The sequence below is a fragment of the Pongo abelii genome, chromosome 11, assembly GCF_028885655.2.
Source record: "Pongo abelii isolate AG06213 chromosome 11, NHGRI_mPonAbe1-v2.0_pri, whole genome shotgun sequence".
NCBI lineage: Eukaryota > Metazoa > Chordata > Mammalia > Primates > Hominidae > Pongo > Pongo abelii.
In genome coordinates, this window is record NC_071996.2 from 73,343,034 (window position 1) to 73,370,522 (window position 27,489).

General features: G+C 38.5%; 1 protein-coding gene across 5 annotated transcripts; it reads left to right on the plus strand.

Annotated features, from left to right (window-relative positions):
- ERICH2 (glutamate rich 2) lies at window positions 1-27,489 on the plus strand. 5 transcript variants are annotated; one of them, XM_054549487.2, is made up of 11 exons: window positions 1-166; window positions 362-819; window positions 6,753-6,783; window positions 6,983-7,031; window positions 7,250-7,286; window positions 9,391-9,486; window positions 11,793-11,941; window positions 14,182-14,369; window positions 21,330-21,387; window positions 26,554-26,625; window positions 27,286-27,489. In XM_054549487.2, exons 4-11 carry the CDS (start codon window positions 7,016-7,018, stop codon window positions 27,408-27,410), a joined length of 741 nt encoding a protein of 246 aa, XP_054405462.2. In that variant the 5' UTR covers window positions 1-166; window positions 362-819; window positions 6,753-6,783; window positions 6,983-7,015; the 3' UTR covers window positions 27,411-27,489. The 5 variants fall into 5 exon arrangements, with proteins under 5 accessions (XP_054405462.2, XP_009236083.4, XP_054405460.2 ...); XM_009237808.4 differs by lacking the exon at window positions 1-166 and having other exon boundaries at window positions 314-819; XM_054549486.2 differs by lacking the exons at window positions 1-166; window positions 362-819 and adding an exon at window positions 5,547-5,586.

The window sequence follows — 27,489 nt, forward strand, 5'->3', positions numbered from 1 at the left end:
TTGGCCGGCGTGGCAGAGCAGCAGCTCCGGCGCTAGAGGGAACCTGGGCTGCTCTCGCTGGGGGAGAGCCGGGTCTCTGGTTCTAATCACTTGAACCTGACTTCTGGGAAAACTGGCATCCAGGGACTCCCCCCGGAGACCCATATTCTTCTTGGGGCGACCTCAGGTTGGGGGACTAAGTCCTGCAGGGGACACTTGTTCATCCACAACCAGGGACACCCATCTCTCCCAACTCAAGACTTCTTTTTACTCCCCAAGTTTAAAACTCTGAGGCCACCCCGCCCCTTTCCCTGTCCCTCGCTTAGAATCAGGTATGGACACCGACATTCCAACCCTCTTTCCTTCTTCGGCGCTCCTGAAGGTAACCGGTGCGCGTGCGCACGTCAATCTGAGGGTGTGTGCGCCCAGTTTCCGGCGCCGCGGGACACCCACGACCGCGGGGCTGTCCCTCAGCTCTGCCGCCCGCCCCTCCCCGCCCCCCCGGGCCCGCCTCCCAGCCCCGCCCCGGGCCCTCCGCGCCCCGCCCGCTCCGTCCCGCGCCCTCCACCGCCCTACGGCCTGGGCCTGCCTCCACCCTGCATCTCCGTGGCTCCCAGGGCTGCCCCCGCCCCCGCCCCCGCCCCCGCCACCTCCCCCGCCGTCGCCCCATTCCCCCAGCCCCCACTCTCGGCTGCTGCCCGAGCTTCCTCCACGCGCCGTGCAGTCTCCACGGCGACGCTGCGTCCCCGACTCGGAGCCCCGAGCTCCGCGCGAGCAGCTAGCCGGGCTGGCTCTCGGTGTGTGCCCTTCGGATGGTCGGCTGGAGAGGGCAGCCAGCTGGTAAGACACTCCGAGGCAACGACCGGTCTCCCTCTCCCCAGCCCGGTGTGCAGTCTGACCCAGCCCCCACGGCAGACCACCCCCAGACCTGGCGCCCGAGCCTGCGGACTGCTCTACCGCACCTGGTTCCGGCTCTGGGCCCCGGGCCCGTGGCTGCCAGGGGCCGCCGGGAAGGGAGGATGCGCGCGACTGGGGTGCGCCTGGCTCGCGGCACCCTCCTCCCGCAGTGGTCGGTAAGAGGTGAGGAAGCGCTGTTCGTGTCTACGCGGGTGTGGAGATAACTGGGCGATTCTGACAGGATTGTCTACACTACCATGCTTTGACCGGCCGGTTCACACGCACCAACTCCTTCCCCGCAAATAACGAAGATGGCCCAGCCCATCCCAGGGCTTCCCGACCCCCTCCCTCAGTCCTTGCCCTTGCCTGGAATTCTTTTACTTATTTTTGGAAAATTAGTTAAGACATCACTACTAGCTAGATATAACTTGCTAGCCATGCAAATTTCGATGGAATTTGGACAAATCATTTATATTCCCGGGACTTATTCTCATCTTATGAGATGATGAAATTGACTTGAAACTTCCAAAATGTTGATATTGTTCTTTTGACTACTCAGCCTGCTCTACACTGAGCCCCTGTAGCATTTAAAGTAACACATGGTATAATGATCAATTTATTGTTTGGCATAGGTGTCTTAGCTGAATTTATTTTTACCCTAGGAGAACCCCTGGAAGTCGCTTTTTAAAAATCTGAAAAGGACACTGGAAATGTCTTTTAATATGTTTCATTTTTCTAAAAACCAAATATAATGATCCCCAAATCCAACTTATTTTTAAATTTTTATTTTGTTTTTTGTGAATTGAAATTGTTTTGGTTTTCGTAATCTCTGGAAAACAATAATAACAATAGCATTTATCTTTAAGTGTTAAGAGTTTTCCAGAGCTGAAATTCCAGCATCTCTAGGTATTTTACTGCACCCACTCCAGAATTCCAGAGCTTTCTACCTACGCTCACCGGTTGAGCCACATCCTCAGTGTTTTCTCCCCTCTTTGCCCCATCCAGTTTCGGCGTTTAGAACTAGCTTCATTTGTGACAGTTCACCTTCAGGACTGGCCTCCCTGGACTGTAAATATTAACAATAGTATAGGAGGAGGAATTATAGTAATTGCAGTTCTAGCAGGAGATGAGTGCTACTATTATTATTTATTAGTAGCTAATTATTTTAACCCTTGCAATTTAACTGTATAAGGTAGGTGGTATTTTTATCCACACTTTACAGTTGAGGAACTGAATCACAGAGAGGTTAAGGAATTTGCTCAAGGTCACACAATTTACTGGGATTTAAACATAGACAACCTGACACCAGAGTCTGGAATCCTAGCACTATATTACACTGTAAAGGAAATATATAAAATTTATATTTAGTCAGTTTAAAAAATGAATGTAAGTGATGGATGATCCTTGACACCATTTGTATACACATTTGAAGCTATGCCGTGAAATATTGTTCCTGCATCATGTAATGTTTCCCCCACCAAGCTCCCAGAGGATAGAGGATAGTGCTTAATCAGCTCTGTCTCTCCTTCTCACCAGAGTTGCAGGGCCTGAGTGTGTAGCTAGCTAGCTATTTATTCATTCTGTCTTTGCCTATTAGACTACAAGGTAGCTTATAAAAACCAGTAGCACAAAACAGTAAAATAATTGCATAAGTGGGATGAAGAAAAACATGTAATGTCTTCCAATATTACAAGAGAAATCTAAAATAAAAATTTTTTGAAATCTGAATTTTAAATGTTGGTAATTCATTTTATAAAAGGTGTTTTTGTTTTTTTGTTTTGTTTTGTTTTTCCTGAAGTCTGTGGAGTGTGGAGTCCAAATAATACCAACTGGGGAGGTTCAGAATCTTTTGGCCTCTGGTTGCATGACTCCTAAACTACAATTTCTGAATCTCGTGGCTAATTTGTTAATCCTGCAAAGGCAGTCTGGTCCCCAGGCAAGAAGAGGGTTTGCTTTAGGAAAGGGTGGTTATCATCTTTGTTTCAGTGTTAACTATAAACTGATTTCTTCCCAAAGTTAGTTTGGCCTATACCTAGGAAAGAACAAGGGCAGCTAGGAGGTTAGAAGCAAGATGGAATCAGTTAAGTCAGATCTCTGTCACTGTCATAATTTTCTCACTGTTATAATCTTTGCAAAGGCAATTTCACCTCTGTCCTTCCAGTTCTGCCTCCACTGCCTGCTGACTTCCTAGGTATCTCCAGTCCTTGAGCCCAAAAGAAAGAATTTGATTGGTCCTCGTAATCACTCTTCCTCAGTTTGGGCAGTATGGGAAATTACGCTGTAGCCCCTTAGAGGGAAGCATTTGTTATAGTATTTTGAAGCTTGCTCTGTGACATACATATAAGAAATTAGTACCCATTTCACCTATAAGATTCTGAACTTCTCAAAGTAGAGTATCTTCATCTTTGTGTCCCCAGAGCTTAGCATAGTTATATCTGACATGTAGTAGGTGCTCATCAAATGTCTGGTATTGTATTATTATTGTCTTTTAGAGACAGAGTCCCACTCTCTTGCCCAGGCTGGAGTACAGTGGCACTATCATAGTTCATTGTAACCTCAAGCTCCTGGGCTCAAGCCATCCTCCCACCTCAGCCTCTTGAGTAGCTGAGACTACAGGCATACACCACCATGCCTGGCTAATTAATTTTTTATAGAGGCAGAGTTTTGCTGTGTTCCCCAGGCTGGTGTCGACCTCATCCTCAAGCTATCCTCTGGCCTCGACCTCCCAAAGTGTTGGGATTACAGGTGTGAGCCACGACACCTGACCCAAATACCTGTTTTAAATAGACATTGAATAGTGCATGAAAATTTGGAACTATCATAAACGGTGTTGTTCCCATTGCCACAAGGACTGTTAAAAGATAACAACTTTATCTGTGTTCTAAATTAGTCTGCTTTTTCCCTGGAGTCAGTGATCTTTCTAAACAAGTATCAGTACTTTAGGTAGTTTTTAAAATTAATTAAAAGCCCTCAGAGATAATCTGCTTGTCTCAATCACAGTAAAGGCCCATTTTTGCTTCCCTAAGCAATTTTAATCATCCCCATAGGACATCTTTCCAAACTTTTCTTTTAGATAAAACATTGAATTGTTTCAACAGTGTCCTTCCTTTATGCCAGGCTCTGCTGAACACTTTACCCAGATTATCCCATTTAATCCTTATAATAATCCACCAAAGGTGGCACCATGGTAATCCCCATTTTTCAGATGGAAGAATGGAATCTTAAAGAAGTTAAGTGACTTCTCCAGGCTCACCTGGGAAGTGACAGGAACTGGGATGTGAATCTAGTCTCTTTCACTCAAGAGCCCCATCTTCTTTTTTTTTTTTTTTGAGATGAAGTCTCACTCTGTCACCCAGGCTGGAATGCAGTGGCACGATCTCGGCTCACTGCAGCCTTCACCTTCACCTCCCGGGTTCAAGCAGTTCTCCTGCCTCAGCCTCCCGAGTAGCTGGGACTACAGGCTCACACCACCATGCCCGGCTAAATTTTTTTTTGGTATTTTTAGTAGAGACAGGGTTTCATCATGTTAGCCAGGATGGTCTCGATCTCCTGACCTCGTTATCCACCTGCCTCAGCCTCCCAAAGTGCTGGGATTACAGGCATGAGCCACCATGCCCAGCCCAAGAGCCCCATCTTTTGAGTATTCTTTACTGCCCCCCAAGGAATTCAATGTAATGAAAGGAGATGAAATGGACATTTCCTAGCTAATGATAAAGCCAGACCTAGCAGAGCATGGGTCTCCATCAAGGGCTGGGATCTGTCCATCCTACGTTTTCACCAGGTGAAAATGGGAGGAGAATTATGTGCACGAATGTTTCATCTAGGTGAAGAGTTGAATGTTGCAATCCTTGAAGATCCTAGAGCTAGAAAGGAGAGGACTGCTCTAAATATAAAGGTGGGCCAGCACGGTGGCTTACGCCTGCAATCCCAGCACTTTGGGAGGCCCAGGCAGGAGGATCGCTTAAGAGCCAGGAATTCAAGATCAGCTTGGGCAAGAAAGTGAGACCCTGTCTCTTCAAAAATAATAAAAAAATAATAGCCGGATGTGGTGGTGCACACCTGTGGTCTCAGATACTCAGGAGGCTGAGGTGGGAGGATTGCTTGAGCCCAGGTGATTGAGGCTGCAGTGAGTCGTGATCATACCATCACACTCCAGCCTGGGTGACAGAGCGAGACTCTGTCTCAACATACTAATAATATTATTAATAAATATAAATGTGATGCTGTACATCACATTTATATACAGGTACCCATGGGATTGTGGAACTCTGTGAAGTGAAAGTGTCTCTCAGGGGAGATGATGTTAGATTTCTTTTGTTAAGGCCTTATTTAGTTCATTATTGCTTTGTTTCCTCTTTGGAGCTTTGCTGCCCTAGATAACCAGAGGAAAATCTTTCATTTATCCTAGAGTTTGGTCTTCCACAACTGAGTTTCCCCAAAAGATGCCGTGCTGTTCTGATAGACTTTAGTTCTCTGTGAGCCTCTTGGAGAGCTAATCGAATTAACATATGTAATGTTGGCTTGGTCAGGGTTCCCCAGAAAGCAAAGCCTGAGGCAAAAGTTTATATACAGCTGCTTTATTCAGGAGCATAAGTCAGTATAAGGGAGTTGGATTAAAAAAAATAAAAACTTAATATGAAATAATGACGCTTTGCTTTTAATGTCCACAGTCTTGGCCCTGAATTTTATATTCCAGAAATCCCTCAGTAGGTAATAATTATGATAATTTTTAAAGTCTGGTTTGGGTGTGAGAACAAGTGTTAGAGGGGTGAGGAAGTGGATTGTTACTTAGGAAAATTTTAAGTGTGGCCACTCCCATACTTGAAAAAAAACGTAAGAGTTTATTTTTCTCTTAACTATGAGAATGAAATTTATCCAGATATATAAAAGGCTACATTATACGAAAATCAGTCCTATGATCAGGTAACTTACGTAAAAATTCATAGAGAAAACATTGTACCTTTATATTAATAAACACATGAGAACTTACGAGGTAAGGATTATATTTTAAAATCAAAAGTAATTTCTATATGTATTTGTTTAAATAATACTTTATTAAAAATACCATAGCTTGAGACACTGTGGAAGAATTTCTTCTTGTTCTGGTCACATGTACTCTAAAAGGTGTTTTGTTGTTGTAGTTGTTGTTTTTTGAGACAGAGTCTCACTCTGTTGCCCAGGCTGGAGTGCAGTGGCGCGATCTCGGCTCACTGCAACTTCCACCTCCCGGGTTCAAGCTATTCTCATATCTCAGCCTCCCGAGTAGCTGGGCTCACAGGCACCTGCCACCATGCCCGGCTAATTTTTGTATTTTTAGTAGAGATGGGGTTTCGCCATGTTGGTCAGGTTGGTCTCGAACTCCTGACCTCAGGTGATCCACCTGCCTTGGCTTCCCAAAGTGCTGAGATTACAGGCTTGAGCCACCACGCCCGGCCTTAAAAGCTGTTTTTTATTTTTGTGACACCAATAAACTGGAATGTGGCAGATAAGTTATGTAAAACCAAAAAGATAACAGAGAATTTCTTTTTTTTTAACTTTCATTTTAGGTTTGGGGGTACGTGTGAAGGTTGGTTACATAGGTAAACGTGTCACCCATGTATTAAGCTCAGTACCCCTTAGTTATCTTTTGTGCTTCTCTCCCTCCCCACCCCCTCCCCCAGAAGGCTTAATTTCTCTAGATTTTTTTAAACTAAATTTCATAATCCAGAAGAATGAGGTTTTACAGTTAGAATGGAAATAATGCTACTACATACAAAAACAAAATACATACTTAATACCCAACTGACAGACTGTGTTCTGTGTTCTGTGTTCTATTTGTATTTTAAATCTATATAAGTGTTTAGAGACTTATGAAGTAAATATTTTGGTTTTTGCAGGACTTCTGTAGACAAGACAGATACTGTAAAGGTAAGAGTATATAATTATTTTAGGATGTTTTGGGTCTATTTTACCATCAATTTATACAGTTTTTAAATAACCAGCTTTAGCATAAAATTGTATATTATTCTAGCTAGTAGAACTGTTTACATAAAGGCTATTAGTAAATTATTTCAAATATCTCAAACTAAAATAATAATGCTAGTTTTTATTTTTGCTTCTACTTTAGACAGCAAAGAACAAACAGAATGGCAGATTGCTAATGTTTGATCCAAAGGGTAAATGATTTATTACTTTGAAAGAATATGTTTAGCCACTATTTTGTCCTAAATAGTAAGAAGACTATTGGAATGTTGAGTGTCATTGAATGACTTAGCAATTAAATCTTTTATTATGTTGCCTATCCTTTTAAAAATCCTAAATATTTGCCATTTAGAAATGTATGTTAGGGACATCAGTGTTAATAAAATACTGAGGGTATTTTTTTCTCTTTCAGAAAAAGTGATGATTGAATCAAACAAAGCAATGTCAGAGTAAGAAGATGTTTTTGATTGTGTAGCTGATCTCTCCTATGCCTTTTAAGCAATTAGAACTAGATAATGCAGCCATTTGTCACCCAATTAAATTTGAAAGGCCAGAAATGCGTGGATTAGCACTTCAGGTTTTGCTGCAGTCAAAGCAATTGTTACTTAGATAGAAGGACAGTTAAAATGCAAAATGAATTTTGATAAAAATGTAGAAGTATAGATAATATTCACTTCTACTTTTTAATGCTTAAACACCCTGTATTCCATATTTTACTTGTATCATAATTTTCATTGCTCATTCCTGTTTCCCTTTGATACTTATTTCTTTCACAATATTTCTTCAAGTGAATATGTACTTTAAAATTAAACAAATTATTTACTATAACATGAATTGTTACTACTCAATAAAGAAAATAATCACCTCAACTAGTTGAAGAAACTGGTGTTAAAAAAACTGTATTGTTTCCAGCCTTTTGGCTAAGATCAAGTTTAAAAAATCACAGTACAATATCAATTTAGTAACTAAATTTTAAATATCTGCTCTGTTCAAGGCTCTGATTCTGATAATCTATTAAAGCTCTTCCTGTAGTCATCTACTTTCTGAAAAAAAATCTCTATTCTATGAAAAATTACAGCTTGAAAGTTGATCATAAACACTTTTGTGGGGATTACTGACAAATTAGTAGGTACTATTCTGGTGGGATTCTTCTATTCGAATTCATATTGTTTTGGTTTATTCTAAATATTGGCTGGGAAAAATTCTACCCTAGGCAACATATATTTAAATTTTCATATTGTCAAAACTAAAAATGTCCACCTTGACTTTTGTTGTAAATTACATGTATATTACATATTATATAATATATGTTTTTATATTAAAGAGAAAGTAATGTATAGCAAATCAGTGATAGAGGAATGTATTTATTTTCATTTAAAGTTAAAACCAACCAGAAAAAAAGAGCCTTGTTACATATAGTAATCTACATGTAATTTTATATGTATCCTATTACATGGTTGAAAACATTTAATAAAATCTAAAAAATGTTTAGTTGTCTTTGAGGGATATTTGAAATATAACTTTCAATAATAGTAATAGAAGTTACTAGATCATAGATGAAAAGAAATTACTGTTGTATCCATGAGCCCCAGTGTTCTTTGAGTGATAAGCAGTGTTGGAACTGGAGCAAGGGGTGTTCCACCTCCTGAGGTAGATAAACCCCAAGGATAAATCAGATGCAGCCTAGGCCAAAATAGAAAAGCAGAGTGGCTACTTGTTCTCTTGATCTCAGTCATAATTGCATCTGCCTCTCAAACTGCTTCTTGCAAGGTCAAAATGATCATTTCCCTTTAATTTGCTTTCAGAGAAGGACAAGGGTGGATAGTGTAGCCAGTAAACTTCACAGGTATGTAGTTTTGTCACCTCAGGTACTTCACCCAGAGTTGAAGGTAAACAGGGCTAGTCCTAGAGAAAAATGATCAAGTAGGAAAAAACATCGGAGTGGGGGGATCTTTGCATGGGAAGAGTGTCACTGACCTGCAAAGTTGATGAATTTTTTCAACGTAGCTTCCATTCCACTCTCCACCCTGCTGCTGGCTTCATAGTCTGACTGGCAAGTGAGATTTGCCAAAAGATTTCATTTAGGTTGGGTTAGGGAAAACTAAAAGTTTTTTCTTTGCTTTAGTTTTTGTATTTTTCACTTCAGTCCTAGACACAAGAAGTATGTGGACTCTATAAACCACAAGTTTCAAACTTCTGGGTACACAAATGCCACATTTACCATTTTCTTTTTCCTTAGAAATCCTATGTGGGAAAGATTTTGTCTACCCAGCAAATCGCTTTTAGTTAACAAACTATTTTCAGCAAGAGAAATAAAATATGTATTTAATGCTGGATAAAGTTTTCTAGATTTTGGACCTTACTTGATTTTTTGGTCAAGCTTTCAAGCATAAAGATTGAGAGGAAAATGGCTGAAGCAAATCCACAGCACTCAACGCTGACTGAGCTTGAAAAAAATTGTTATCTCTAGGACTTTTCTTACATAATCACGTTTTATCACCTTTTCTAAAATGAATAATGAGCTATTTTTTATTCCCATTTTTATACCTCAAGTAAATGCCTCTTTGGACGCAGACCAAGATTGACAAGCAAACTTAATACCTCACCAACACAGGTCTCTGTAAATGTAGCTAAAACATTCTCAGAAAAGTAAGTTTTAATTAATTTTGTTTCTAGGCCCATGTTTGACAAGTATAAATCATTTTATGACAAAGTTTAAAATAGAAATCTCCTGAAAAAATTATTTATTTCAATAGAAGTTTTGGGACACTAAATATACCCAACACGCTGAGGAAGAAATTCTAAACCTTAGGTTATCTGCCCTCTAGCATAAATATGTTCCAATGGAATGTCTAACCTGATTAACTCTGTAATTTTATTAAGTACTAAATTAAAGACTTGCATTTCCAAAGAATATTATTACATAAAGTAAAATTTTAAATCTTTCCTCAGTTGTAATTGCAGTTAACAAAAACAGATCTGTTAGAGTATATTAGTTACCTGTTTTTCTTAAATAGTTAGGGGCCTTATTACCATAAATAACATCACTTTCTCAAATAGAAGTCAATAGATTTTAGGTGAAGAGGAAATTGACCTTGGGCCTCTGATTCTTTGAAACTGTGCAAGAAAGACCATAGAAAGTAAACAGAAAAGCCATTTATATCTTACTTTTAAAATCAGGATTTGATCAGCTCTCAGATAGGTATTTTTCTGGCATGTTCACTGCTTCCAAATAGTAATATTCCGTTTATCTTCAGGTCATTGAGTATGTTGGCTGCCTTCATGTGTGTTTCATTAAAATTATTATAGGCATTTCCAATTATTCAAATACTCAGAACTATACTAGCTAAATTCCTGTTTTAAAGGATGTAACTCAGTGGGATATTTTATTCTAAAGCACACATTTTTTCATATTTTAACACCTTTTACAATCAATGTCATCTTACACTTATATTTGGCAATTTTTTTTCTTTTTTAGTGTACATAAAACAATGGTATGTCTTATAATAAACAGATTGTATCTTAAATTCAATGAAATACTTTAATTCAGGGAAGAAAAAAGACATCGAAGCCCTTTTATGTAGATCAGCTATGAGAGCATATAAATTTTAGTAATCACTAGTGTGACCTTTTACATAACAGGAGTCTCACAATCCTGGAAACTGAATATTTCAGTGATTCCACAACTTTTCATATGTAGAGTTTCTTGGATGCTTTCTGTCACAATTAGAAGATCAAGCAGGGCAGAGGCAGAACAAATGTAAATCATCTTTGCTGTGCATTTTTCATTTCCAGAGAAGGGTTTTGCTTTAGCCATATATACTGGAGGAATAAAGATTCCATTCCCTCCCGTAGTATTAAGGATATAACAACCTGGTCAACCTATTTGCTAAATTAGTGCATAGGACCACTAACTTAACTACTAATGTTCTGGATTTACATTTCCATGAGGGAAAAAAACAGAGCCATTGTAACTTTGGGGAACAAATAATACTTTACATCTTTTTATATATTTCCATGCAAACTAGAAGGTGAATTTTTAAAACTTTATGAAGGAGACAAATTGAAAGATTCTCAAGACCTCAAAAAAAGAGACTTGAGGGGCCGGGTGCAGTGGCTCATGCTTGTAATCCCAGCACTTTGGAAGGCCGAGCTCGGTGGATCACAAGGTCAGGAGTTCAAGACCAACCTGGCCAAGGTGGTGAAACCCCGTTTCTACTAAAAATACAAAAATTAGCCGGGCATTGTGGCGGGTGCCTGTAATCCCAGCTACTAGGGAGGCTGAGACAGAGAATTGCTTGAACCTGGGAGGCAGAGGTTGCAGTGAGCTGAGATCGCGCCACAGCACTCCAGCCTGGGTGATAGAGCAAGACTTGGTCTAAAAAAAAAAAAAACAAGAGACTTGGGTTTTTTTTCCCACAAGCATAGGGTGCCTGTCTTTGTGAACAGTGGGCACCGCATTAAGAATTCCTTGTTTCAGTGTGTTATTTACAAACATGAAGCTTCAAGTTTAAAGATTAAAAGGGAGAGTTAACCCATTTTTAGATAAGCTACTTAATGAAAAAGGCTATTTTATATTATGACCAAGGTTAATAGTATTGAACTCTGCATAGCATTTAGCAATGGCAAAAATCGATTTGTAAACTTAAAAACTCAAGGCTAATTTTCTTAGTTTTATTTCATCATATCACTATGATGTACCAAAGACATTTATGTAACTGATTACTTAAATGCTCTGTGTTAAAGAACTCTGAAAAGAGTCTACGAATTGTTATACAATAACAAATGCCAGTCAGCAATAGAATTTTAATCATCATAAAATAATTTGTAATGCTTTTCCACAAAGCAGATACTACATTTCAGCTATTTAGTTTATTGTTGGCATATTATATTGTATGTTTATATTAAACAGAATTATGACCTAAGAAAATATTTTTTCACTGTCTAACATAAAGGAAGGAAGTCCCTTCTAAGAATATTGAAAATAAAGTCTCTTTAAAGACTACTGAAAATAGAGTATCTTCAAGGAGTATCGAAAGTAAAGATATCGTAACAAGTCTACAGTCTGACCTATTGTCATCTCCCTGCTTAAAAGAAAGCACAGGTAATAACATCTGTTTCATTGAATTAACTAACTATGGCTTCTAATTGAACCCTCCTTTTCTGCGACCTTTGGGAACTGACAACTCTGTAGATCTGGGGCAGGTCATGAGAATCAGTAGTTCTTCAAAGTCATGTTCTAGGTGATTCTTATATTCAGCCAGGTATGAGATCCATGGATATACATTACATAAGATGATAATTACAGTCTTAAGTCCTGGAATGAATTAAAATACCTATGAAAGCATTAACACGTTCCATTCATTTAACAACAGTTGAAAGCCAGAGTGCCAGGCACTGGTTTAGAGGCTATGGATACAACAGTTGGCAAAATAGGGAAAGCCCTTGTCCTTATAAAGTTTACATTCTAGTAGAAGACAGACAGCTGACTATTAAAAATAACAGGCCAGGTATAGTGGCTCATACCTGTAACTCTCAGCATTTTGGGAGACCAAGGCAAGAGGATCAGGCTAGGTCAAGCCCTAGCGTTTGAGAACAGACTGGGCAATATAGCAAGACCCCATCTTTAAAAAAAATTTAAAATTAAAAGAGAAAAATTGCGAAGCACGCTAGTATACACTTGTAGTCCTAGCTACTAGGAAGGCTGAGGCAGGAGCATTGCTTGAACCCAGGAGTTCAAGGCTGCAGTGAACTATGATCATGCGTCTGCACTGGGTGGGTGACAGAGCAAGACCCTGTCTCAAAAAGAAGTTTAAAAAATTTTGAAAATTAAAAATAAAAATAAATAAAAATAGGCTGATGCAAAGATAGTAAGTTATCCAAGTTGATTGTTCATAGCTACAGAATTAACTCCTTGTTTTACTCTTTCTCCCCTTCTCACTACTGCACTTGACTAGTCTAAAAGAAAAGACAATTAAAAACACAAACACTGTAAACTTAGCACTTTGGGAGGCTGAGGCGGGTGGATCACTTGAGGTCAGGAGTTCAAGACCAGCCTAGCCAACATGGCGAAACCCCATCTCTACTAAAAATACAAAAACTAGCCGGATGTGGTGACACATGCCTGTAATCCCAGCTGCTCAGGAGGCTAAGGCACGAGACTCACATGAACCTGGGAAGCAGAGGCTGCAGTGAGCCGAGATCATACCACTGAACTCCAGCCTGGGTGACAAACCGAGACCTTGTCTCCAAAAAAATAAATAACTAAAAATAAAAACACAAACACATAAGCAAGGTAATTGCAGGTTGTGGTAGGTGCTATAATGTAAATAAACAGCTCCTGGGGAGAGGACTGCTTTAGATCTAAGGATCAGGAAACTTCTTTCAAGCTGCTAAGTGTTTGTGAAGTGAATGAGACAGTTCCTGTGACATCACAAAATGTCCCTAATTCCTCATTATGACCTCCGTTGGTGACATCAGTGCATTGAGTCAGTCTACAGGCTGAGTGCACACTGGATGATCAGGGCGGTTGTGAGCTGATGGAGACTGTAAATGAACCAGAAACAGGTAGACAGATGGCCTGAATAACACAACCATCATACTCTTGGAAGAACTTGATATTCCTTTTCAGGGTAGCACTTTGGGTTTAGAGTCAGGAGTTTGTTTTAGAGTCATAAGTTTTATCTTTTTGTTGTTGTTGTTGTTCTGTGTTTTCTTAACATTGTCTTCTATAAGTTCTCCTAGATTTCCTCATTTTCTTCTTTCTAACACAATATATATACACTATTTAGAGTAGCTCATGGCCACCTTCCCATCAAAGAAGGCATCTCAGAGACTTCCCAGGCACTCAAAATCATACAAGAAGGGGTGGATGTAACACAAGTTCAATTTCAAACTGTGAAAGACTTCCACAAAGCTGAAGGAGCCAGCAGGCTCACTCAGTAGTATTTCCCCAGGAGATGATTTAAACTTACTTTAATAGAAGTATATTTATTTTATTGTGTATTAGTAAAAATAGTACAAGATATAGTTAAGAATATGGACTCTAGGGCCAGACCAACTCACAGATCTACCACTTAATTAGCTGTGTGAAGTTGGCCAGTATATTTAACCTCTCTGTCCCTCAGTTTCCTCACCTATAAATGGGAATAAAAATAGTACATACTGCCTTGATGTTGAGAGATTTAAATGAGTTAAAATATGTAGTGTTTTGAATATGTTTGTTATGATAATTATGTTACTTTAATTAATATATCAGTTTAATGAATAGTAATAGGATCTGGCAAAATTTGATTTGTGAACTTTTCGATGTCTATTGATTAAATTAGGTATATTCTCTTTTAGGTGAAGTGAGCAAAGATGCAGTCATTGTAAAGCAAGAGAAAAATAATGAATATTGCCTTCAGGATATTGATGATAAATTGTCAGAATCAGCAGAGGATGATGGTGAAGATGATACCAATGATGAAGATGATGATGAAGATAGTAACCCTAAAAAGAATACTCAGGCCCCACTAGAGTTAATGGCAGAAGTAAGTTTTACTTGTGCATATAATTTAAGAAACTTTAAAATATTGAAATAACTAAAGATTGAAGATTTAAAATCACTACTGTGAGAACTAAAAAAGTGGATCTCATGGAGGCAGTACATAGAATGGTGGTTACCAGAAGCTGGACGGGAAGAAGGGAGATAAAGAGAAGTCCATTAAGGGGCACAAAAGTACAGTTAGATGGAAGGAATAAATTCTAGTATTCAGTAGTACAGTAGGGAAATTATAGTTAACAGTAGTTTATTGTATACTTTAACCAGAAGAGAAAAATTGTAATATTCGCAGCACAAAGAAAAGATAAATGTTTGAGATGATGGATAATCCAGTTGCCTTGATTTGATCATTACACACTGTATACAAGTATCAAACATGTACCCCCAAAATGTATACAATATTATATATCAATAAAAAATAAACCTTTTTAAAAATTAATAAAAAGATCCTTGTCCACACACAGATGCTTACCTGGCTACTCATCTCTCTTACTACTTTCACCAGGTTAGAGGTGAAAGAAGATTCTGGAAGGGACATGCAGTGTTTTGGTAAGGCTGAGGCAGGAGTAAGAGAAGTTTTGGTATAAAACTCTTCAAGGACTGCTTTAAGGAAAGCTTTCTATACACGGGCACCATGCTAGTTGCTGGGGATATAGAAATAAATAAGAAAGACCTGTCTTCACCCTTGATAACAGGTGCATATATAAATAATTACAGTAAGATGAAATGTATGCTAGTAACAAAAGTATTTATTAAGTTTTCTGGGAACAAGGAGGATTAAGGGACTAACTGAGAAAAGAAGCAGGAGGATCAAAGAATAAGAGGAGGATTTTTAGAGGAAGAGACACGAATAGAATCTTGGAAACCTGAAGGAAGAGGCAAGTATAGAATTCATCTGTTAAAACAAGAGAAGGCATTACTGGCATCAGAAAACGCACATATGAAGGCATTGAAGCCTGAAACAACACACTCAAAAATTATACGTAAGCATTTACTGACAATTCTATGGAGAACAAAACAATTTTACCTCGCTTGTTGTGACATTACAGTCTACCTTTAATTATTATTATACAACCTCATGTATGTTGTATAATAGGACACTCATTTCCCTTTCCCATCCTTTGTATTATTTCCCATACATTTTACTTCTATTAATGCATATGTTATAAGCCCCTCAATACATTATTTTTTAAATGGTTAATTCTCTTTTAAAGAGATTTTAAAATCTCTTTTCAAATTTCCTTTTTATTTACCCACATATGTGCAATTTCTGGTGTTCTTCATAGCTTTCTGTAGATCCCAATTTCTACCTGATATCATTTTCCCTTTACCCAAAAAACTTATTTTAGTATTTCTTATAACGCAGTTCCACTGGCAATAAATTCTCTCTGCTTTTTTTTTGTCTTAAAAGGTCTTAATTTCATTTTCATTTAAAACAAATATTTAGCTGGAGAATTCCAGATTGCCAAGATTTTTTTCTAGTGCTTTGAACAGTTACTTCATTGTCTCATAGCTTGCATAGTTTCAGAAGAGATATCTGCTGTTCTTATCTTTATTCATCTGTATATGTCTTATAAAAATTTTTTTCTTCCATATTATTTTATTTCACAATTTGATTATGACATGCCTAGGTGTGGTTTTCCTCATATTTCTTCTGCTCATTAAGATTCTTGGATCTGTGAGTTTATAGTCTTCATCAGGTTTGGGAAATGTTCAGTTATTCTTCAAATATTTTTGCTGACCTCTGCTCTTCCTCTTTTCATCTAAGGTGCAATTGCTAAAACACTGAACCACCCAGTATTGTCCCAGAGGTCACTGATATTCCACTTAAATTTTTTTCAGGTTTTTTCATTTTTTTTTTAGATAATATCTATTGCTGTGTCTTCAAGTTTATAATCTTTTCTTTGCAGTTATAATCTGCTGTTAATCCCATCCTGCATTATATTTTTTTGCATTTCAGATACTATAGTTATCATCTCTAGAAGTTCTATTAAGATATTTTTATACCTATTATTTCTCTCATCATCATGTTCATATTTACCTCTATTTTTGAGCATATGGCATATATTTATAATAGCTGTTCTAACATGCCTGCCTGCTATTCTATCATCTTTGTTAATTCTAGGTCAGTTTCTACTGATTGTTTTCTCCTGCTTATGGGTCTTATTTTCCTCCTTCTTTGCATGCCTGTATTTTGTGTGTTTGTTTGTTTGTTTTAACAGATAGGGTCTTGCTTTGCCAGGCTGGAGTGCAGTGACTACTCACAGGCGTGATCATGATACACTACACCCTTAAACTCCTGGGCTCAAGCAATTCTGCCTCAGCCTCCTGAATAGCTGGGAGTACAGTGTGCACACCACCACACCTGGTACCTGGCAATTATTTACTTAATCCCAAACATCGTAAATTTTATGTTTTGGGGTACATACTTTTTTGTTTTTCTGTAAATATTGGTGGACTTTGGTAAATATTTGTTCTGGTGCACAGCTAAGGTGCTTGGAAGCAGGTATCTCTTTGACCCTTGCTTTTAAGCTTTGTTAGGGGGCATCCGGGGCAGCCTTTATGTAGCATAAGGACAGTACTAAGGCAGTGCCCTTATGGGGATTCTCCCCAGTGCGCTGTGTGTTAGGAGGAACTTCCACTCTGGCTGGTAAGAACATGAGCTGCTCTCAACCCTGTCTGATAGCCAGTGATTATTCCACCTGCTCATTCTAGCGATTCTTTCTCCAGGTTCAGATAGTTTCTTCACACTCACATGCAGATCATTACCAGCCAAAGACTCAAAGAAACACCTCTGCAGATTGCTGGAGCCCTCTGTCTTTGTGAAACTCCCTCCTCTTTTGAAAATTATAGCCACCTTGGCTATAATCTCTGCAGTCCAAACTATGTTATTTCAACCCAGAGAAATCACTGATTTCTGTTTAGATTCTTCTTCCTCATGCTGGCCCCTGGAAACAGCCTACAAGTGGTAAGCTAAGGCAATCATAGGACCCACTTTGTTTCCCTACTCTGAGAAATATCACTGTCCTGTGATATCTGTTGTCCAGTGTCTGAAAACTGTTGTTTCATATATTTTTGTCTAATTTTATGGTTGTTTAAGGAAGGACAGTAAGTCTGGTCTCTATTACTCCATCAGGGCCAAAACCCTCAATTAGATTTTTAGCACAAAATAAAAAATGCTTATGTACTTCTCTTCTTAGATAATTTAATTGCTAGCCATGGAATCATATAAAGAAATCAGTCATATTATATTTACTATATTTCCTTCCGAGAATAAAGCATATATAGGAAATTTTGAAACCTCCTTAATATTATAAGGTGCTTTTAAGAAGGAAGAAGAAAAATTGATGCCAAATATTAGAAAGGCTTCACTTAGTCTTCTTTTGACTAGACACCTAAATCATTCATGAATTATAGAGCATTCAATGACCCTATCTACCATAACTAGACTCTCTGGAGTTGCTTGTTTTCTTTTTTTCTTTCTTTTTCAACATTTAATTATAAAAGTTATCCATTAATTCATTTTCATGTAAAAATTCAGATAATATGAGATTGCTTACTTTCATATCTTGTTTTGTACAGTGCATAAGATTTTTTGTTTTCACAATGCGTCCCCTTTTAGTTGTCCCAATTTTTAATTTTTATTTTATTTTCGAGATGGAGTCTCGCTCTGTCACCCAGGCTGAGTGCGGTGGCATGATCTTGGCTCACTGCAGCCTCTGCCTCTCGGGTTCAAGTGATTCTCCTGCCTCAGCCTCCCGAGTACCTGAGAATACAGGTGCACGCCACCACGCCCAGCTAATTTTGTGTGTGTGTGTGTTTTTAGTAGAGACGGGGTTTCACCATGTTGGCCAGGATGGTCTCGATCTCCTGACCTTGTGATTCACCTGCCTTGGTCTCCCAAAGTGCTGGGATTACAGGTGTGAGCAACCACGCCTGGCTGATTTTGTAAATTTTAAAACCTATAGAAAAATGGAAAGAGTAAAACAATGAACACCTGAATACTCTTTACCTAGATTCACTACTCATTAACATTGTGCCTCATTTGCTTTATCTTTCTCTTTTGATAGGAGAGGCATAGATATAGCCTAGCCATATACTTCTTCTTCTTTATTTATTTATTTATTTTTTAATTTTTTGAGACAGAGTCTTGCTCAGTTGCCCAGGCTGGAGTACAGTGGCACGATCTCACCCCACTGCAGCCTCTGCCTCTGGGTCGAAGTGATTCTCGTGCCTCAGCCTCCTGGGTAGCTGCGATTACAGTTATGCACCACCATGCCTGGCTAATTTTTTTTTTTTTTTTTTTAAGTAGAGATCGGGTTTCACCATGTTGGCCAGGCTGGTCTCGAACTCTTGGCCTCAGGTGATCCGCCCACCTCGGCCTCCCAAAGTGTTGGGATTACAGGCATGAACCACTGCGCCCATCCTAGATATATACTTCTGACTGAAACACTTGAAATTAGTTGTAGACATCATGACACTTCACCCATAAATACTCAAGCATGGGTCTCCAAAGTTCATTCTTCAGTGTAACACTATATCCTTATCACAACTAAGAAAATTAGTAATTCTGTAATACATAATATTCCACCAAATTCAGATTTCTGAATTTATCTTTAAACTGGCTTTTGTAGCTTCTAGCTGGATTTTTTTTCCAGTCAGATTTCATCAGTGTTTATGCTTTTTGTTTAGTTGTTAAGCATCTCTTTATTTTGAATATCACAAATAATTTTTTAAACCTGTCTTCAGCTTAATTTTGGAGTGTTAGTTAATTCTCATCAAGGGCTTCTGAAAAACATCCATTGCAAGAATTTCTTAATTTTACTGCCTTTTGAATTGTTAAAGGAAATATATTTTATGCTAACAAAAACAACAAATAGGTCAATACAAGGGAGTATGAAATTGATTCCATACTTCTTTTCTTTTTCTGAGGCTAGTATTATTAATATAATGCTTCATTAAATAGACTACATATTAGATAATATTAAGAAATTCCTAAATGTTTAGGTATGATAGTAATATTTTGATTGGGTTTTATAGTAATGTAAAATGAGATGATATCTGTAAAGTACTTTAAAATAATCCAGACAGAGGTGGGGAAAGAGTGTGTGGTGATATTGGTAGAACCCAAATTTTGAAGCTGAGAATTGGGAAATTGGATTTCTTTTACTATTCTTTCTACTTTTGTGTATATTTAAATGTTTCACAATAGATTTTAAAAATATAAAAATAGCTGCATATTTTACTGATCACATTCTCTGTCCATGATCAATTAAACTAGGCATTAACAACAAAAATAACAATGACAAATTAAAACCACTTAAAACTAAAAAAAATTTTTCTAAATGGCATGAATGTAAAACAAAAATAAAAAATAAACTTAAGCTGGGCGTGGTGGCTCATGTCTGTAATCCCTGAACTTTGGGAGGCTAGGCAGGAGAATCACTTGACGTCAGGAGTTCAAGACCGGCCTGGCCAACATGGTGAAATCCCCTCTCTACTAAAAATACAAACAGCCGGGCGCGGTGCCTCACGCCTGTAATCCCAGCACTTTGGGAGGCCAAGGCAGGCAGATCACCTGAGGTCAGGAGTTCAAGACCAGCCTGAACAATATGATGAAACCTTGTCTCTACTAAAACTACAAAAATTAGCCAGGCATGGTGGCAGGCGCCCATAATCCCAGCTACTCAGGAGGCTGAGGCAAGAGAATCTTGAACCTGGGAGGCGGAGATTGCAGTGAGCCGAGATCGCGCCACTGCACTCCAGCCTGGGCGACAGAGCGAGACTCCGTCTCAAAAAAAAATAAAAAAATAAAATAAAATAAAATAAATAATTAGTATGTGAATGAGAATTTTGATGAATTTAATGACTTATAGAAAAATCTCTGGAAGAGTTATATTTACATTAGAAATAAATTTTTTTTTAACCCATGGGAGAAATTGAGAAAACTGGTAGAGAACTACTTCTGAAAACAGTATCTGGGTATTTATCAAATATCTGGAAGTGTATGAGAAGGGTCTCTTTTATATTACTATATGCTTCTATCTCTTACAGAATAAAACTCATATACCTGCATGTGGTTCAGAATGTGTCACACACAAGCAAGAACAATCACCAAAGTATAGGTGATTTTTTGTGCATTTTTTAAATGGAAGCAGTCTAAATAGCTATAATAGAAGATTAGTTTAGTAAATTGTAGCCTAAGTAAGTAAAAAATATGTAAGAATATTTCATGCCATGAGGAGAAAATGATCACAATCTGTGGTTTATTTTTTTTAAGTTACTAAATAATCTTAAATGTTATAAATGCATATGTGTTAATTTATGGAAAATAGTACTTGAAAGAATATACATGAAGATGTTAAAAATAAATGTGTTTATTTTTCATAGATGGTAGAAATTAAGTGCTTCTTAAATGGGGACAGAATGTGTGTATTTAGCTTTTAAATTTCCTACATAAAAAAAGATGTATTATTTTGTAACAAGAAAAGTATAATAAAAATAATAAAAACAAAACTGGATGATATAAGAGCAATGCTGGAAAATATCAAATGTACATTTTGTAAGTCTGCATTTTTTTCAACTGTCATATAATTATGGACTAAGTTACAAATGAAACCTGTATCTGAACCAAAGGAATATTAAAATAAAGTGATTAATGTCTTCACTATCTGTGCCAGTTGAATCAACCTACATATTCTCAAATTGTTCAGTAGTACATACACAGTATGGTTGCAGGAAAGCAGAGGTATCATCCTTACCCCAGGTGACTTTGCCATCAGAGGTATATCCTTGATTAACTGATTGAGTATTCATTATAGACTGACTCCTGGAAAAACATGTGCAAATGTTAAAAGCAAAATAACTAATGATTAATGGAAGATTTTCTAGGGAGTTTAGAGTTGACAACATTTAAATTCACTTATCTGAAGAATTTAATGTTTTCCAGTTCCTGAGAGCAGAAATGGCCCGAGAGTACCAGCTGGCAAAAAAATTATGTCAGATGAGTAAGTACAAAATACTTTCATATTTTCTAATCTTCTCTTTGTTTTCAAAAATGAATTCCATAATATATAAAATGGCTTGATTATCATAGGTCTAGTGAATTCCCTGATAGTGTCTCAGTGATTCCTTGATAATAAATTAGGTTGATTGGTATAAGGACTAATTTAGATCTCTAGAGTACATTTTAGTGGAATAAATTAATGTAAACTAGCATCAGCTAATTACCATCACTGGAAAATTAGTCAAAAATTTTACCCTCATGATGATGGATTAGTAACTTTATACCTTTAGTTTCAAAGAAGTGTCAGGTGATACAGCAGTCAAACCTTAACTGAGCGTGCATTTATCCCACAAACATTGAGTGCCTACACGTGCCAGCCACTGTTCCAGGCACTGGAAATACAATAGTCAATCAGACAGATGACAATCCCACATTTGTGTCTAGTGTTGGAAAGACAATAAACAGATAGTGTGTCATGAATGATAGGTGCCATGGTGAGAAATAAAGTAGGGAAGAAGGAATAGAAGGTACTGGAGGAAGGCAAAGCAGTTTTAAATAGGATGGCCCAGGAAGGCCTCACTGAAAGGCTTGAGCCACGTGAATATCTAGAGGAAGAGTGTGCCAGGGAGGATGAATGGCAAACGTGCTATGACAGGAGTGTGCCTGAAAGGAATAGTGAGGAGGACAGTGTAACTGGAGCAGAATGAGCATGGGGAAGTGTGATAGGAAATGAAGTCACAGGCGTCATAGGCAGGGGGTTGTCAGATTGCATAGGATCTTTTCTTTCCCTGAGGTGGGAAAACCACTGGAGGCTTTTGAGTAGAGCAATGATATGATCTACCTTATTTTTCTTTTTATCTTTGGTTTTTAGTGGTTTGACTTGATGTTCAAAATAGTTGTGGGTTTTTTGTTGCAGTTGTACTGTTCAGGGCATTTGCTGAGTTTCTTAACTCTGTGGGTTGGTGTTTCTATCAGCTTTGAAAATTTCGTGGCCATTACCTTTTCAAATACCACTTCTACTCTATTCTCTCTCTTCTCTTCCTGGGTCTCCAATTACACATAAATTCGACTTTTTTTTCATGGTGTCCATGTGTATCTTATACTCAGCTCTAGTGTGTTTTGTTTTCCTTCCTTCCTTTCTTTTCTTTCTTTCTTTCTTTCTCTCTCTCTCTTTCTTTCTTTCTTTCTTTCTCTTTCTTTCTTTCTTTTTCTTTTCTTTCCTTCCTTCCTTCCGCCTTCCTTTCTTTTTTTTTGACAGGGTCTCGCTCTGTCACCCAGGCTGGAGTACAGTGGTGCAATCTCCGCTCACTGCAACCTCTGCCTCCTGAGTTCAAGCGATTCTTATGCTTCACCCTCATAAGCAGCTGGGATTACAGGCTTGTGCCACCATGCCTGGCTAATTTTTGTATTTTTAGAAGAGATGGAGGTTTCACCATGTTGGCCAGGCTGGTCTCGAACTCTTGGCCTCAAGTGATTCTCCTGCCTCAGCCTCCCAAAGTGCTGGGATTACAGGGTGAGCTATGGTGCCTGGCTCTCTTTCTTTTATTGCTATGTGTCAGTTTTAATATTTTCTATCTACCTGTTTTTGAGTTTCTTTATTCTATCTTCTGCTGTGTCCAATATGCTGTTAAAACTATTTAGTGAGTCCAAGGTTGTCTTTTCCAATTTTAGAATTTCCATTTAATGATCTGGAAAGATTCTGGTTCTTTGTTGAACTCTATCATCTTTTCAACTATTTTATGCATCTTTTTCTTCTAACATATTAGTGATAATACGTTAAAAAAGAGAAAATAGCAACTCCACAATTAAACTTGTTGACAGTAGGACTCAAAATATTAAGCAGTGTTAAACTTAAATTCATTCTTACAGTAAAGTCCTTAAGTGAAAATGTAGCACAGGGATTGAGTGAGGGTCTGCCCTGGTTTGCCTCACAAGAATCCCAACTGTGGATAGAGTACTTCTAGATCATTGGCTCATTTTACAAATTGGTTTCTTGAATACTTCAACATTTCCTATCTTGTATCTGAGGTAAATAATCCTTTCAAGCACTTTTGACCTTTAGAGCCATTGAATAAATATTTTAGTCAAAATTATTTTTGGTGACCCACGAATATAGAATTTTTTTTGAGACAGGGTCTTGCTTTGTCACGCAGGCTGGAGTGGAGTGGCACAATGTCAGCCACTGCAGTCTCAATCTCCCAGCTCAGGCAATCCTCCCACCTCAGCCTCCCTAGTAGCTGGGACTACAGGTGCGTACAACCACACCCACTAATTTTTGTATTTTTTGTAGAGACGGGTTTTGCCATATTCTCCAGGCTGGTCTCGAACTGCTAGGCTCAAGTGATCTGTCTGCCGTGGCCTCTCAAAGCAATGGGATTACAGATGAGAGTCACTGCATCCAGCCAGAATTTCAAATTAGAAGGAATCCTGATAGAATCATGTTCAATTCTCTATTTTTATAAAAACACTGAAGTATTATTATTACTATTTTTGAGGCAGGGTCTCACTCTGTCACCCAGGCTGGAGTGCAGTGGTGTGATCACAGCTCACTTCAGCCTTGAACTCCCATGCTCAAGGGATCCTACCACCTCAGCCTCTCAAGTAGCTGGGACTGTGGACATGTAACACCATGCCCAGGTAATTTTTGTATTTTTTGTAGAGGCGGAGTTTCACCACATTGCCCAGGTTGGTCTCAAACTCCTGGGCTCAAGCGATCCTTCCACCTCAGCCTCCCGAAGTGTTGGAATTACAGACATGAGCCACTGCACCTGGCCAAAAGTGGTTTTTAAATGGAACTGAAAGTCAAGAGTCCAAAGTACTTTACGTTTCTCCATTCATCTCATGAGTGACTATGAGATTTGGTGCCAATCAGTCTTCCTATTTTTTGGTCACTTCACCTGTAAGTCAAAAGCCTGCAGCTCTGTCTCTTTAGGGTACCACACTTCTGCTCCCAGGCAGCCTGAGATTCTCTACATAATACATGGAGGTCCTGGAAGATTTATTTAATAAGTCATCAGTTGTAAATGCTAAAGAATAATGGCTCAAAAACCAAAATACTTCATGCCATTATATGTCTAATGCAAATACAGATATACTGTATCTTCTGAAAATATAGTTCCTACAAAACCTTCTATTTATTTTTGAATAAAGTAACTCACTCTTTCCTATTAGCCTACAGTATACTTTTAAAGAAACTAGTATCTAAAGAAGCAAGCTGGAGAAACCCTCTTATGGAAAGAAGCTTAGCCTCAGAGATTTAGACTATTAATGATAAGCATATTTTAGTCCAAGGTAAAATGTGCAAAAAATTACTTTGCTCAGAAACCTTATGGGTATGTATAATGATACATAAAATACTTACAGGACCCTTAAAAGCAGCTTCTAAGCAGGCACGCAGTCATGCTAACCCAGATTGATGACAAATTGTTAGTTATATTAGTAGATTAGGAAATAAAGTCCCTTATTTGGTGTATCAAGATGAAAGCCATGGGTGGGATCCTATGAGCCAATGGGGTCTAGTTGAACCATCCACAATGGTTATCTCTCTCTCTCTCTCTCTCTCTCTTTTTTTTTTTTTTTTTTTGAGACAGAGTCTCCCTCAGTCACTTAGGCTGGGATGCAGTGGCACGATCTCAACCCACTGCAACCTCCATCTCCTGGGCTTATGTCATCCTCCTGCCTCAGCCTCCCAAGGAGCTGGGACTACAAGCACGTGTTACCCACGCCCAGCTAATTTTTGTATTTTTTTATAGAAACAGGGTTTCACCAGGTTGCGAAGGCTGGTCTTGAACTCCTGAGCTCAAATGATCCACCTGCCTCAGCCTCCCAAAGTTCTGGGATTACAAGTGTGAGTCACCATGCCCAGCTTCACAATTATGTCTTACTTTTAGCCAGATGAAGAGCACACTTTATGTTTCAGTGCCCCCCTTGGAGGCCACCAAGATATTGAGCAGGAGTCACAACATTAAACGGATGATGCGAAATTATGAATACTCCTCAAGGCTGGTAGGAAGAAGTAGAGAGAGATCTGTGGAGCGAGATCTAAAAAAGTGAATAAAATAGTCTAGACAACTCTGAACCTAAGGGTATAAATCTTTCTGGCCTCTAGGATTTCGGTAACATACTAACAAGCCTAAAAAAGTCTATTGGTGTGGTCCAAAAGAAAGGTGACACAGTCACATAAAGGATCAGCAGAAAGGAATAAATAGTACTGAAAACAATGGGTCCAATGAAGGTGGAGAATGTTGTTGAGCAGGCAATGACCAACGTGTAGACTACAGTAAAAGTTGTCAAGATGAAGAGAAAGAAGTAACATCAGTTTCCCCTATTGGAAAGATGTAACAAAATGGCATCTCTAGCATGGAAGAGGTTGCATTAAAAACAAACAAACAGAAACTTCCTCTGTGTTCCGATGAGACCTTTAGTAAAGGATGTCATGTAGATGGGTGGATGACATGAGATGAAGGATTAACAGATCTCTAGGCACACAGTCTTCTCATTAGCAAAGTCTCCATATTTTGCAGAATTTGTACCTTCTTTGGGAAATGATTATGTTCATGAAACACTCTGGCTACTGGCCTATGAGGGAAGCTATATTGAGGTGATAGAGATTGCTTTCTATGGATAGGAGGTAGAAAATATAATGAGGGCTGGGTGCAGTGGCTCACGCCTGTAATCCCAGCACTTTGGGAGGCCGAGGTGGGTGGATCACCTGAGGTCAGGAGTTTGAGACCAGCCTGGGCAACATGGTGAAACCCTGTCTCTACCAAAAATACAAAACTTAGCCAGGCATAGGGGCACATGCCTGTAGCTACTCAGGAAACTGAGGCACGAGAATCACTTGAACCCGGGAGGCAGAGGCTGCAGTGAGCCAAGATCATGTCACTGCACTCCAGTCTGGGTAACAGAGCGACACCCTGTCTCAGGGAAAAAAAAAAAAAAAAGAAAAAGAAAATATAATGAGGATAATTTATCTTCCAAAGCACAAAATATAAGTGCAGCATTTTCTCTATTTGCACTCAGATATACCTGTGGTATAATTTTTAGTGTTTATCGCATTGTGCATTTCACCTGTTCTGACTGACAGTTCAATTTCATTCTAAGGAGCCTGTTTGCTGAAACACTGAACGTTAATAACACACATTCTGTTGTCCATTTTCATTTTCAGTCCTAATCTATGAACCGGAAAATCCTGAGGCCAAGGAGTTTTTCACACTTATTGAAGAAATGTTGCTGATGGGTAATTTTAAAAATTGAAATTCCTTGTTTCTCATAGAACTATAAGCAGTCACTTTTTAAAAACCCATTATCCCGGGAGATTGTCGATACATCTTTAGGAAGTGGTTAAGAAAAGGCTAAATGGCTGTCTTAAATGGTTTAGTGAAACAGCTTATCCTCTGTGGATGGTCACAATGACCCCCATCTCTCTGTGGGATAGAACTGCCCGAGCAGAGCAGGCTCCCTGGGCACCAGGCATCAGGTATTGACAAGCAGAACATGCTAACACAGCTGTGTGTTAAAGGAATTACCCACAATTCCAAGGGAAGCCAAACCCTCTCAATTACCCTGTCTCACTTCCTTTCAATGGACAATTTTACTATTGTCAATAAAATTCTATGATAGAAAGAATTCTATGAAATTATTAAATAGAATTTCATTGACAATAGTAAAATTATTTTTATAGACTTATGTTTTAAATTATCAAAAACACCTGTATGCCAGTAAAAATACATTTCTTCTTTGTACTACCGCTTTGACCCTAGTGCAGTTAGCCAAGTCCAACCCAGTTTTTATGTTACAAATATATGTATTTCTTGGTAGAAGGAGTGGCAAGGAGAATTATTTTTCAGAGTGAAATATTAAGAAACACTTTAAGCAATCCTCTTCCTTTCTGTGGCAGAGAAAACTCAGAATCATGAGCAAGACGGTGAACACAGTGATGAACACAGCAGCGATGAGAGTAAAGGAGAAAGTGATGAGGAGATGAGTGACGAGAGCTCTGACGAGGGTGAAGATGGATCATGAGTGTTGCTGCGATACTTAAAGCTTCATGTATTTTCATTAATGTATACCATGCAAATATAAAGACGAGAGTGACATTTTA